Genomic DNA, 14730 nt, shown 5'->3' on the forward strand with positions numbered 1-14730 from the left:
TCTGTGTCTCCAATTAAGCCAGTCATCCATACAAAGCTGGACAATGAAGACAAACTTTGGAAAAAAGACACTGCGTTGCACCAGTTTTATCTTCTTAGATACTCCTGAATTCAATTATTTTAATTAATGCTTAGATAATTCAAAATAAAATTATATCTTAAATAAATAACATGACCTGTAAATTAACTGTTACAATAAATTACATAGGATGTAACTTTGTCTTTTGTATATTTCATTTTCTTTACCATTTATTAACCATAAAAATGTTGATGCAGCTTATAAATGCAGTTATTGGAGATGCATTTACAGTGCTGTAAGTATTGCTTAATTGTTTCAATTGCACTACTTTTGCAAAAGGAAAGTTTTAATAACTGCTTTTGTATCGAATCTATCGTGAAAAAAACAACACAAATGGGGTATGGTTTACAGGCACGAAAGCTTGTAGAAGTGACACCACACAACATACTGAAAACATACGCAAAAAATACTGAATGTGTAAACTTAAATCCAAGTTTGATACTTGGGTGTGGGTGGGGTTAGAACATGTACTGCAGCCAGCCACCAGAAGGCATCAGAGACGTTTTGGTTTCACTTTTCACCTCATACATACATCATATACGTATATTAGATCCTCTGATACAGTCAATGCTGCATACTGTTTTCGCATCCGTGTCACACGTAATTCAGTCATCGGTGTCCCAATCTCCCTACCTGCGGGGGACCTAGCCAGTGCCGAATTCGTATTTACTATCTACTGATTCCCTAGCTACATATGGAACTTGTCGGCGGATCGAGACGCAGCGCCCCTTTCTTTCCTCCTCTGACTCTGTTTCAGCACGAACAGTAAATTTAGTGACACGTTAAATGAAATCAAGGATCAATGCTCACACAGTAGCACTGCGTTAAATACCAGTCGCTTTCACGGAAGCTTCGTCTATTGCACTTGATTTAAAAATATCGGGCAGCTAGAACAAAGTAAAAGTAGAGCTATTATGCGAGCTCTGTCTGTCACATCGGAAGACAAATTTTGCTTCAGTTAACATTAGCTCGTTAGCTAGCTAGTTAGTGTGTGGAAAGCGAGGATGCAGCTTGCAGACTTCATCGCCGGCTCTGTTGGAGGTAGCTAACCGGACTATTATACACTTTAGTGTCTATGAAACTATCAAAAACTGTTGTGATGAAACGGCCGTCAATGGGACGATTTGACTCTGAAAGTGACTAACCTCTATAAAATCGATCTAAATAACGTGTTATGAAGGTCAGTGAATGGGACAACGTGGTGACTCTGACAGTACTGACAGTAGCCAGGTCGAAAAATCTTTTTAAAATAAATAAATAAAGTAAAATAAGGCGAGGTCCCATCAGCTCTGTACAAGGAAATTAAACGTTCTACGTCACGAAGAAATACACTTCTAAGAAGTATGGACCGAATTTACTTTTAATGGAATGAAGGTAACAAATTGTATTCGTGCTCATGTTTCGCGAATACGGCCGAGTAAAGAAAAAACGTCAATGCCTGATCAGTCTTATTATATTCGTATTTACACTATGTAAGCTTTTGCACCATACTTTATCATGTTATATTTCTTTTTATCGGTAAAAATATCAACCTCAAGGGAGCATACAAACTTTCATACATTTTTTTTACATTTATCGTCTTCTCATGTCTTCAAAAGATTTTCCAAATGGGTTGACGGCTAGAGATAACCTCGGTATTGCGAAGACGGGCAAGTTCAGTCTTATTTGTATTAATATGAATGGTGCTAGTTAATTTTCTCTATGTTCAGAACATTGCCACAAAACTAAAGCTCTTGTATAGTATCTAGGTAAATTGAATGACTGGTTAACATGTCATTTTTTGTTATCTAGGGGCATTTGGAGTGGCTGTGGGACATCCTCTTGATACTGTTAAGGTAGAAACTATTCTTCCATATATATATATATATATATATATATATATATTATTGCCTGCTGCTTACTAAAATTAATTTTTTATACTTCTGGATTTCTCAGGTCAAAATGCAGACACAGAGAAAATTCACTGGAGTTTGGCAGTGCATTCGCACAACCTGCAGAACAGAAGGGGTATGTAGCTGGAAAATCATTTGATGTATTTTTTACTATTTTTTGTTGACCCAAAGCCCATGTTCTTTTTCACAGATGTATGGTTTCTACAAGGGGATGTCCATGCCTATAACGACGGTCTCTGTCAGCTCTTCTGTGGTCTTCGGCACTTATAGAAATGCACTTCAAGTCTTCCACCAGCTGAGTTTTAAAAGTGCAGATGCACCCAGCGCTAAGTGGCACATCTTTCTGTCGGGCTTAGCTGGCGGAATTGCTCAGGTAAAAAACTCAAGTACATCTACTATAAAAGCAAGGTGTGGGTTACAAGGGGTCCTGGGCTGGAACCCCCTAATTAACCCTTTGGACCCCCTGAATGTCAAAAAATTAAAAATCTAGGGGGTCCCTGAAAATAAACTTATTATGCTGTTCATTAGAGAAAAATTGATGCTCAAATACAAATTCAGGGAAAGGTCTTTGTTTAGTCTGCATCATGTGTATTCTTAACTAACTAGAGATGCAGCACTGGTCTGCTGCAGGATGGCCTTGTAGCAGATTGGCTCAACCAGTTGGTCCTTCATAGCCTAGCAACTATATCTATGCCCAGGACACCTCTGAAATACTTTACAGTATGCTGTAGCAAATTTGTAAATCTGAAAAACAATTTCCCAAGAGATTGGTGGAAAGAGTGAATTGCTACTCATTTCTCAAATCAAAGACGAAAGAGATGTGTAAGACCTCGAGGTGTGAAAGTCTGCATTACAAAACTAGAAAAAAGCATTTCAGTTTTCAATTTCTATTTGTTGAACCAAATATTCTGTTGCCATTGAAGCTATCATCAGTGCTACTATGGCGAGTGAGTTAGCAGACAGCCAGCACACTGCACAAAAAACACCAAGATTTGAGACAAAAGATTCAATTGTGTGAGTTCCCACAAATACGCAACAAGAGTATGCACGAAATACTGGTCTAATGAAGCAATAATGTTATATGATATAATATGCTTAATATTTACATGTCTTTTGGTTAAGTTTTAGATCTACATGTAGAAATATTTATGAATTAGCTGCATTGTGACAACAGAGTACAGTCAATATAATCTTAAGTAGCTACTCATTTAATTCACATTATCTGTTTGGATCATATTCCAGAAGATATTAAACATTTTAAGAACCAGAAATGCCCGGTTTCTACAATATTTTAATAATGGTTGTTATGGTTAATAACTCTATTATTATACCTGAATTCCCTTTGTTTGTGTAAGGTTTCGGTAATGTCCCCTGCAGACATTGTGAAAGTCTGTCTCCAGTGTCAGACCGAGCCATATGAAGGATCTGACCTCAAAGCCAGGCCTAAATACAGGGGGCCCGTGCACTGCCTTTTCACCATTGCACGTGAGGAGGGTGTCCTGGGTCTTTACAGGGGAGCTGGTGCTTTAGCATTGAGGGATGGCCCATCTTTTGCCACCTATTTCCTCGTCTATAACACTGTCTGTGAATGGCTGTCTCCAGACAACAATAGTCAACCAGGTAAAAATCTTCCTAACACGGGTGTCAAATTCTGTTCGTTCTGGACCACAGCTCTGCACTATTTAGTGTTCTGGCTCATTAAAGATGTCTAGTCATCAGTGTGTTACGGTGCATGTCGCATGCTTTTTAGTTAGCGAACTTCACATGTTTGTGTTTGCATCCTCCTGCTCCTATGGGCTACTCATGATGTGCACTGGCATTATGGACATAACTAGATATTTAAAAAAGAATAAGAAATTTAGACAGCGTCAGCCCCACAGCTTTTTTTCACATATAGGTTTCTAATTAGACATAAAGACATGCTAGCTTTTAGAGAATTTACTGACTTAACATACCGTAGAGGTTCTGTCAGATTTAAGGATAATTGGTTTGCATGGGCCAAGGGTGGGCCTATGGGGCTTAAGCACCAGATGTTCAGTGACATTAGTACTGCCCCTGTTAGCAAAGTCTTCTTGAGTTGATTTCATAGGCTGTGTCCAAAACCGCATACTGCTGTACTAAATAGTATGTCAAAAATAGTTAACCACCATTAGAATTGCATTTATTAGTATAGTAGGTATAGTGTGGTGGTATTAAGTTCTGGATGCAGCATCGTGTTAAAAGAGGGAAATGTTTCTTCCACTTATATAGATTACTGTGTTTCCGCCTCCACCCCTACATCGTGCATGTTGGTAGTTGTAGTTATGTGCATAGACATTGTGGGCATAACTAGAAATTTGAATAAGAAAGAAAAAAGTCTGTAGTCAGGTTCAGCTATCAAGCTCTAACTTTAGAGCTGTAGCTGCCTAATGTTACATTAATAATTAACTAATTAGTTTATGTCAGCTCAGTGTCAGCTTTTTAGTCAGCTACCTTGGGATGGTTTGTAAATATCATTTGTGGTCAGTTGCAATAATTTAAACCTTAACACAATTTCTAATTACACATAAAAGATGTACTGATGTCAAGAAAATGATGACTTTGACCTAACATACCATAGAGGTTTTGTCAGAGTTAGGGATAAATGGTTTGCATGGGCGGTGACAGAGGTGACCCTAGCACTGCCCCTATTAGCAAGGCCTTCATGAGTTGAATTTAGTGTTAGAAAAGGAAAAAAACACTAATTTCTGCAGAGCTGTGACCCAGGAAGTAGTACACACATAATGTAGTACAAACAGAAATTAGCAAAAGAGAAAGAATTGCTAGAGAATGGACTTGCCTGTTCTCAGGACTGGAGGCAAGAATATCATATAAAAGCTGGGTGTACACTACATGACTAACAAAATCCTTAAAGATTTTGAAAAATGTCAAACTCGCCATTATCACAACATAAACTAGGCTGAAACTTGACCAAATTTGTTTGTACTTTTATGCATGTACAAGAAGCACAGTGTGAATGAATGAGGTTAGTAAATGTTGACATCCTATTCATCCTAGCAACGATGGGAGAAGCATTTTAGTATTATGAACTGACAAGCTGATGTCAAATTGAAAGCTTTGGTTATTATAAAGGCAGTAAGGTTATAGGATCACTCATGCACTGGCCAGTAGGGGTGTAATGGTACACAGGTCATGGTTCAGTAAGAGTTCAGTATAACAGTATAGTATATTAAAAAAAAGCAAGAGTATAACATCCAAAACCCCCAAATGCATAAGACTAGGTTTCTTTTCATTCATTTTCAACAGACAGTAATGCAATGTAGTAATGTTACAGTTTGTTCCACCTAGTGTTGTACAGACCCACCTGAGTATGCAACTTTTGTTGGTACAGCCTGTAGTGTGTGGCATTTGCACTGACAGTCACTAACATTAACTAATTTGTGTGCTAATAGTTCAATGCCAGTTGTGATTTTCTAAGTTAGGAACAGAGAAAACAGAAAAATGCGTAAGGCTTTGTGCAGAATCTCTTCACAGGCACAAAAATACTGTAGGCTGTGGATAGGGATAAGTCTCGTTTCATTTGTTTAATTTCAGCTTGTGTTTTTTTAATACCCTCTTTTTATTTACCTCGATATCTGCCTTCTTAACCTCTCGTTTACTGTCCAAACACCTTAAACTCAGCCTCACAGCTGATCGGATGTCAGGAGTTAACACGCTGCTGCAGTTATGAATTCTAAGTAGCCTGGATCATTTGGCGCAATCTGCAGAGATATCTCCGCAGACTGCCGCTGCTAGCTTGTTAATGGCTTACAGCTTAAGGTTTCCGGGTGGAACTCGCGTTTGTGAAATTTGGTTCCGTAGTAAGTTTATCAATCTTCGTATATACCGTGTAAGACTGCATATACCGTGTACGACTGCATGCATCGAACTGTAACCTAAGTAACGTGACAGTTCGGGATGAATACGCGTACCGTTACACCGCTACTGGTAAGTGCTCAAAAAGCAACTCCTCTATTGCTGTGCATATACTTCCCCTTTGCCTTTCCCCCCCTCCTAGCTTGAATCACTTGTTCAGACATGTGACATGAGCGTCTTACCAACGCAAGAAAATGAAAGTTTTTATTGGTAAAAATCAAAAATGTTTGAAAATATCAGAACGCCTCCAATCACTGCAGAGGTAAATGACTGACTCTTCTCCCTTCTCACACAACTAGATTATCAGTGCCTTAAATTGCTTCCAATTACTGCAGAGGTATCACTGCAGAGGTAAATGACTGACTCTTCTCCCTTCTCACACAACTAGATTATCAGTGCCTTAAGTTGCTTCCAATTAAAAATTAGCTTCTTGTTTTGAAGCTGTCACCAGAGGCAAATTAGGCAACCCAACCAAAAAAATGTTACATTGAGCTACCATTCTAAGCTGCTTTTGATGAGACTGTCTGTTTAAAATGTAAATGTTTACAATAACTGTGGTCTCTGATAAACCTAGCCATGTAAGTCTTAAGAATTTTTACCTGTTTTTCACACACTGCATTCCAAATATGAATTGTTTGAGAACTTGGGTGTATACTTAATTCTTCAAGTATGTGAAAACTTTACCTGTACTATACCTTATTATAAGCTTTCACCCCTTTACCAGTTGGAAAAAAGCCAGATTGGAAGGTGGTGATGTTTGCTGGAGGATTATCAGGAATGTGCGGCTGGTGCATTGGGACCCCCATGGATGTGATAAAGGCCCGCTTACAGACTGACGGCATGGACAAGAGGCGGTACAGAGGACTTCTTCATTGTATAAGAGAAAGTGTGAGAATCGAGGGACCAGGTGTTCTTTTCAAAGGCCTTGCCCTCAACTGCATACGTGCCTTTCCAGTCAACATGGCCGTTTTTGTAATGTATGAGCTGGTACTCAGTTTGATACGAACAGAGTCATAGGCCATGCTTAGGCATCTGTATTGTATAAATGATTTTACTTTAGCATCAGGCACCCTAACACTGATAATGTGAAAAGACAAGTTATGCTGCAGAACTAAATGAACTTGAAGGGTGAAAGGCTGAAGGGTTAAGTATTATGTTTTTATTAGTTAATGATTTGTGGTGACTACCTCACATAGCATATCGTCACTGTCGCACAAAAACTTTATGGCTCCATTCTTGCCATTTTTTACTTTTTTGCATAATGTGAAATTTTCAGCTTTGCATTGTGTTAGAATTTTAGAATGAACAGGCCAACATAAATGATCTAAAATTACTTGTTACATTATCTTGCATTATATTATTATAATTTTTCCTTCTCTTGTAAAGTTCTTGTTCCAATAGCACCAACATACTGTATCTAAAGGTACATATTAAAAGTTTGACCTGTTTATTTATATATGAAGTAAACAATGGGCCTCATTCACGAATAATTTCCGAAGTGTTTTCTAAAGTTTGTTCTAGAGAAAGGTCCTAAGAAAAAGTCCTTAGTCCTTACCTAAGCAGAATCCCAAATATGAAAACATTGGTGAATGTCCAAATCTTCGTGAAAACTGCGCAAGTAGGTGTTAAGAAATTTTATCTTAAGATGGATTGGTGAATGAGGCCCAATGTGTTATTTACATTCAGTTTGATAATTTTCTGTTTGGAGAACGTACAGTATGCAGAGTTTGAGCATCATTTACTTGATTTTACCATTCACATAAGACTTGCTGTCAGAAATTTCATTGGTAACAGGCAGATTTTAGAACAAGGTCAGTGTAGACCAGAGGGTGCCAAATCCTGGAGATCTACCACCCTGCAGAGCCTGATGTTGCACCTTTAATATTGTGGTTAATAAAACAAATTATGAGTAATTTGCTTACATGTTTTTTTTTTCCATATTGTATATTGTATGATCGTTCTTCCCGTTCTGGCATGTCCATTGTATTATTATACAAGTAAAAGCCATTTTCAAGTATTTTATTGGAGACAGGCCTGGAGTGACATTCAAAAGCTGCTTTAGAAACATCACAAGAGCTGACAATTTACAGTAACTCATTATTTTGCTAACTGATTTATACGTTTTTATGCAAGCTCTAAACATATGAATGTGAGCTCTTGCACATTTTAGATAAATGTATTAAGTGGATAGTGTTAATAGTCAGGTAAAAGTTTAACTGTGTTAAAAACTGGAAAAAAAAATTCATAACATCACACACACAAGTCTATTTTGTTAAGACACTTGTTTGTCAGTTCATCCTTAGTAAACTGGTTAGATACCATGACAAGTGATGTTATTCACTTGTTTTATTTGACATGTTGAACAACATCATTATATATAAACCAGTTGAAGTGCTTTTAGACTGACTTTTATCTCGTATTTTCTTTGATCAACAGGGCATGACTGTCACTGGTCCTTGAGGTTTATGAATTGTGGCCATTTCCCACTTCTTTCTTTCATTTAAACTAGAAGTGGAAGTCTAGCTTTCGTGGGGTCATAAACTGCATGACAGTCTCATCTGTAACTTGCTTGCGTCTGTTTTGGTGGTCTGCAATCAGAGGCTGAAGGGTCTCAATTAGACGCTTCTTCAGTTCACCGGTCAGAAGTGCTCCACTGGTATAATCCTGGAAGGAAAGTGTTACAATACCAAGTGTCTGCTTTCTGGAAAACCACTATTCATAAAAAGAGTCCAAAAAAAAAATAAATAAATAAATAAAAAGAGTCCCAATGAAAAAGCACTCAACGGAGAATGTCTAACAATCAAACCTGTCTAATTTTCTCCAGCTCCTCATCGTCCTCAAGGAAGAAGGTCAGGTACATGAATGACACATCTACATCTGGGTTTCCTCCATACTTCCTGTGTTCCTCTATAGTGTCTTTTCCACCAGAGAATGCGTGCTTATTGATCTGTGTGAATCAGAGTCATCTTACCAACAGCTACTTGAGATCAGAAGGGACAATGGTGTTACTTGTTGTGTTTTTTTTACATAGCTTACAGACATTGCACATTTTTGTTTTGTTTTAGGCTGAACAGTACTTTCTAGCATCTAATTGTCTTAGCCTAATCCTATACTCCTAAAAATAAAGGTCCGAAATAGGGGACCTGTGCAATGGAATAACCCATGTAAGTTCCCTAAAGAACCATCCAATAGATGGTTCGGTGATAAGCCATTTTTGTAAATGAGTGTGAAAAAACATTTTTTTTAAATTTATAAAACCAAACGTCTACACCATGAAAGAACCATTCAGGAACCTTTGTTATTAAAAATGTAGATAATCTGTACACAGACACAGCCTAACTGTCATAGTTGCTGGGGTTGTGTGTAGCTGGAAGACTACCTTGTTTTTGATCTGTTTGGGTGTGTCTGTCAGGAAGATGGAGGAGTTAGGATCGCTGGCACTCATCTTGGTCTGAGCTCCTTGCAAAGCAGGGAAAAAGGTGGAGTGTAGCAGAGCAGGTTTGGGGTACCCTATTCGAGGAGCTACGTCTCGAGTCATACGGAAATAGGGGTCCTGTGACAGGTGAACAAAAACTTACATTACCAATGTAGGCATATGCACTGACAATACATTTAATTTGTAATTTTTTTCCCAATCAAAATTTACAGGTTCAAGATACTTTTTAAGATTACTTTTGTTGCATAATAAACTTTGGATATTTTTAGGTAAAAGTACACAATATGATAAAATGTTAGTCAAAGCGGAATAAATGATGACAAATTCAAAGATTTAAAAAAAAAACAAAAAAACAAAAACAAAAAAAAACATTTATACTAAAGTTTACATTTTGCTTAATGTGGTCAGCAATGTCAGGATCACTACGAACGTAGTCTCAAGACTAAAAATCTCTGAAATATTTGCATAGCATCTATATTAAGCCTAGTTTGGCAATCACAGTCATAAGCAACTATTAAGAAAAGGGGAAAATGGATATCCACTGTGGTTTATGACTACAAACTAATTTTTTAAAGCTACATTTCTGGCTAAGGTCAGAGTCTAGTGTTTTATGGCCACTTAACATGGCAAAGAACTGTTTACAGCAAAGGGCCATCTGACTGACATCAAATTAACCATCCACAAATCATTGTTATGGTGTGACAGTAGGGGTAAGTGACTTTTTAAACAGGGCTACTGACACTTCTGTGAACAACAAAGGAGTGAAATGAGTCGCCAAATACACTTTAGCAACGTCTGAAACGTGGAGTTATATATTCCCTGTTTGAGTGGAGCAATCAGCGATCTGTTCTCCTGAGACCAAGTGTGAGTGACTAGATAAGTGGTGTAGTTAACTATACTGCGCTCAGACAGTCATATTTTAGTATTAATGAATTCCTAAACAATGAAAGTGAAAGAAACAAGTGGGTTCATGCTAGTTACAGCGCTGATTTACACAAAAGTAAACTGAGGATACCCTATGTGTGCCATTGGAGAGTGGGAGAATGCTAGCTTCCCAGGCTAGCAGTTTTTAGCAGCTGGCTAACTTGAAGCAGCGCTCTATCACTCGCACAGCATGTCGAATTGATGTTGCTGTAGATCAAACAAAACAAAAAAAAGCGCTGATTTCTGTTCAAACGTACCTTAAAAGAGGACTCTTTATCTGGTGTGAAAGAATCACACAATGTTTTCACACAGCAAGCGTCAGATTCAGGCCCACCCCTCAAACTACTATGATAGCTAGAATAGAGAAATGCAGATGTCTGCTAGCTGGTGTTTAAATACTGTGATATACTCTGACATGGATGTGGTAGGAGTGATGGCACTAAGGCGTTGTGATCCATCACTGACCTACCGAGCTAATGTTTGCTGTTCATACAAAGCTGACGGTGTTGAGAAACTAAACAGCTTAGCACTCGTCACCAGACAGCTAAAATAATCTGTTTTCTTTCTTAAATTATGACTATTACAAAAATTGCGGCCATGCTTTTCCAGCTGGTAAAAACAGACAACCTGAAACTTTCTCCCACTATCCCATAACAGACTTGTGAAATGTTCAACTGTTTGGCAAGTGTTTTGTTCTGACCATATAGGATAGTTTTAAACAGCAATTAACCACTCAGGAGAAAAAAAAATCAGCCTTCAAACTTGACGGAAATAATGATTTGACATTTAACGCGATATGTATCGATATCGACTGACATGAAATTTTTTAACGTGATAAGATTTTTGGCCATATCACCCAGCTCACTGCATCACGCAGAACATGCAACCGCTTGCAAAAGTTTGCTCCCTTTTGGACAGATCAAACCCAAGAAGTATATACATTAAGTGTTGTGAAAAGCCTATCAACAATCAGATAGAATCAAAATTCTGACAGTTGTGGCCAGTTTGCTGTAGCAATATGTACATGGAGCATCTGAGGCTAAAATTACAAACTCACTGACCTGGTCAATTGCACAGGGGATAAGACACTGCAAATCTTTTCTGTCATTGAAGATCTGTGGGAATGAACTGCTGAAGCAAGGGGCTGCTTGTATTGCAGGGAAACTGATCTTTCCTGAAGAGAAATGTAAGGTAGCATTTAGATTGAGACACTGCAAAACAGTTCTAAAGTCAAAATCTGTTTACAGTTATTATATTTTTAAGTACTTTGGTGTTCTTACCAATGCAGTCGCTGTCTGTGAATCCAAAGATGCCTTTAACTTGGTTAAATGTTACATGTTTCTGTATTTTCACTACATTTCTATAGAATGATGGACTCGTGCTGTAGAGAGACAGAAAGTCCATTTTGAAAGCACTGGAGTATTCTGATGGCCTTCGTCTGACCAGTATTATTTTAGCTGTAAGCAAGGCTTCCATGTTACCAAGTTATTTCCCATAACCATTTGAGAGAAATCAGGTGACTGAATTTTATATTTTAGTTCATAGTTGTTACAACTGTAAGACCACAGAGACATCTGCTGGTTATAAAACTAACTTTGTAACTGCAGTAAAAGTTGGGTAAAATTCTAACCAAACCACAGCTGTTATTAAAAACTAACCAATTTTTATCAATGTATGTTTTACACTGTCCCAGGCTATAGGGTGTCTGTTCCTTACCCCAAATAGTCTAGGTCAGAAAAGATGAATGTCTTGTTGACATCAAATCCACAAGCAATTATGTCTTTAGCATTCTCCACCGCATAACGATGACACTCCTCCTGTGTCAGATCCTTCCACAGATATTTCTCATCGTCAGTCAACTGAATGACCAGAGGTACATCAAACATGTCCTGAAGCCATCTACAGGACATTTAAGAGGCTTTATCATTTATGGCAAATGTGGTAAATGACATTAAAAGAGCATTTCTAATGGAAATTCGTAGTTCTGACTGTTAAGCACATAGGTATAAATTGCTGTCAGACAATGCACCATCACTGTAAGGGCTAATTCCTGTTTAAGACAATGAGCATTCTCACTTGGTGAAGATAAAGGGGATAAGATGGCCGACATGCATGGCTTGTGATGAAGGCCCTCTGCCTGTGTAAAGAAAGAATGACTTCTTGCTCTCGTAGACATCTAAGACTTGATGCATGTCTCTGGAAGACAACCATCACAGAAAAATACAATGTGACCCTGTAATAAAGTGGATGCAAATACAAATTGCGTCACAACTACTGCAACAAGGCCAACCTATGTGAGAAGAAGACTCCTCGGCGGAGGAAACGGTGAGGTATCTGACCAGTGAGTCTGCCAATTCTGTCAATCAATTGTTGGTCAATCTTATTGCTGCCAAATCTCACTGTGAACAATGGCAAGAAAAGGCCAGTTTTAAGCTTTTGACTGATAAAAAATATCAACATCAGTAAAACTAAATATTCTGAAAGAACTAATCAAATGCAAGCGTCTGTTTAAAACATACAAAGAACGAGTGAGCATGCAAAAACATTTACATTAGGTAAATGATGACTACAACCAACCAATGAGCTTGTCGTAGTCTACTCCTTTGGCACTGGTGGTAGAGACGTTCCAGGGGTCCACTTGATCATTCCCATCCTCTACAGCTGGTCCATTACTATTTGAAACGACGATGTCAGTCGGTGGACAACCAGCCTTGTAATCCTGACCTGTGATTCTTTTGTAATCTATTTTCAGCTTCAGCAGCAACTGTACAGCAGCATCGATCTCGGTCTTGACAAAAATAAATAAACTTTATAATTTCTATCCATCAACTGCACAACCTAACAATTACGTAAAAATTATCCACAAAGCAAAACAGCACAGTATAATTCAGATGGTCCAAAAGGGCTCTCATGACCATTAACGTGTCAGTTTTAAGGTGCTTCCCCTCGTTACTATTTGTGGTGATAATACAACCGTACTTACCTTTGCAGCCTTCTCTGACTTAAGGCCTCGGACTTTCTCTCCTTGTGCATTGAGCTTCTCGTAAAGTTCCATGGGGGTCAGATCAGGCGACCCATCTCCCTGACAGTCTGCCATCTTCTAGCCTGCAAACCCCAGAAAGCCCGAGGTCATAAGTTACATAAAAAGCCTGGCTTTCTGTACATCGTTAATCTGCTAAGGATCTGTCAAGTCATACTATTAGCGTTAACGGCCTCAGTTGTCGGAGAGCTTCCGTTTCAGTAAACCATATGCCATATGTGAACTAACTTTAGCCTTCATAGCTTTCTACTCTTGCCAGCCTGCTCACATTAACTCGTCGACAATTTAACAAGATCAACGACACCGAAATTCGTAATGTTTATACAGCTTGAACACCAGTAAAACAGCTACCTACCTACCACTTCGAGGTTGAAAGACTACTTTACTCTCTATTCATTCAGTTTGCATCAGACTTACCCACTCCAGTGTTGCAGAAAAGGATTTCCCCAGTGAAACATTTACAAAACATAGTTCCACACCATGAGGACCACTGAGCACTAGTTTACACACCCCTCAGACACATATAATATACACGCACGCATATATATATATAGTGTTTTATAAACTTGATCATAATAATAGCAAAATCTTATATACATAAGGTGCAATTTGCCAGAAAAATACCTTCATATATGACCTATGTACGCACAGATTTACGTGGTTACATTTCTACATTAGTGAACTGGCGCCAGCAGCAAAATAAGAAATATTGTAGAGCCACTGCTGTGTTAAAGCTTTTCAGTTTTATTTTAATCCCAATGTTCTTTCTTTTTTTTGTTTTTGTTTTTATTATTTTTATAATTATTATTTTTTTTTATTCTGGTATACAAAGGTTGTCATGTATCCTATTGTTATATCCGTTTGTATATATATATATATATATATATATATATATATATATATATATATATATATATATATATATATATATACATAGAACTGCCACACTCTCAGCTCCGGATATGATGTTATAAGGTTCGAAAGGCTTAGTAGCAAAGCCGGGTTTATGAGGAGCCAGGCCACTTCCCACTTCCTATAACTTCCGCCAGCCCCGCCCCCCACCCCCGGTTATATCAAAAGCAGGACTGCTAAACAGCAGAGGGCGCTCGAGAGTTTAAAAGTTCTTAAAAATATAACGGTGTAAAAATGTTTTACGCTATTCAGTGTTCAGGAAATGATTGCATTCTTTTACATTAAAAATGTTTAAGCATTTATAAACTATAATTTTCAACATTTATAAACTATAATTTTCAACTATAATTTTCAAATGCTCCATACAAGTCCAAGCTGGAAAACTTGGATAACACTCGTGATGTCTGGAGAGGCCTAAAAGACATCACTGGCTTCAACCAACGCAGCCCTATTCCAGCAGAGGGAAAGCGTGAATGGGCAAATGAGATAAACCAGTTCTTTGTGAGGTTTGACAACGGCTCCTCTCTTGCTCCATTGTGTCTGTCTCCTATGCA

At 38.0% G+C, this 14730-nt stretch overlaps 2 protein-coding genes across 9 annotated transcripts; one reads left to right on the plus strand and one right to left on the minus strand.

The window, feature by feature from the left end:
• Positions 1-696: 696 nt before the first annotated feature.
• slc25a47b (solute carrier family 25 member 47b) lies at positions 697-7843 on the plus strand. 3 transcript variants are annotated; one of them, XM_036593080.1, is made up of 7 exons: positions 697-1119; positions 1677-1727; positions 1870-1913; positions 2014-2085; positions 2161-2343; positions 3326-3590; positions 6589-7843. In XM_036593080.1, the coding sequence occupies exons 1-7, from the start codon at positions 1083-1085 to the stop codon at positions 6879-6881; spliced, it is 945 nt and encodes a 314-aa protein (XP_036448973.1). In that variant the 5' UTR covers positions 697-1082; the 3' UTR covers positions 6882-7843. The 3 variants fall into 3 exon arrangements, with proteins under 3 accessions (XP_036448973.1, XP_036448974.1, XP_036448975.1); XM_036593082.1 differs by lacking the exon at positions 697-1119 and adding an exon at positions 1128-1452 and having other exon boundaries at positions 6589-7841; XM_036593081.1 differs by lacking the exon at positions 1677-1727 and having other exon boundaries at positions 699-1119; positions 6589-7840.
• Positions 7844-7867: 24 nt separating this feature from the next.
• On the minus strand, positions 7868-13772 carry LOC118823449 (tryptophan--tRNA ligase, cytoplasmic). 6 transcript variants are annotated; one of them, XM_036593078.1, is made up of 11 exons: positions 13682-13772; positions 13208-13329; positions 12802-12896; positions 12515-12623; positions 12301-12420; positions 11941-12123; positions 11505-11605; positions 11286-11398; positions 9244-9417; positions 8671-8811; positions 7868-8528 (listed from the first exon to the last, which is right to left on the minus strand). In XM_036593078.1, exons 2-11 carry the CDS (start codon positions 13255-13257, stop codon positions 8370-8372), a joined length of 1245 nt encoding a protein of 414 aa, XP_036448971.1. In that variant the 5' UTR covers positions 13258-13329; positions 13682-13772; the 3' UTR covers positions 7868-8369. The 6 variants fall into 6 exon arrangements, with proteins under 6 accessions (XP_036448971.1, XP_036448968.1, XP_036448970.1 ...); XM_036593075.1 differs by having other exon boundaries at positions 12802-13012; XM_036593077.1 differs by having other exon boundaries at positions 13620-13688.
• Positions 13773-14730: the final 958 nt, after the last annotated feature.

Source organism: Colossoma macropomum, unplaced genomic scaffold, assembly GCF_904425465.1.
Source record: "Colossoma macropomum unplaced genomic scaffold, Colossoma_macropomum, whole genome shotgun sequence".
NCBI lineage: Eukaryota > Metazoa > Chordata > Actinopteri > Characiformes > Serrasalmidae > Colossoma > Colossoma macropomum.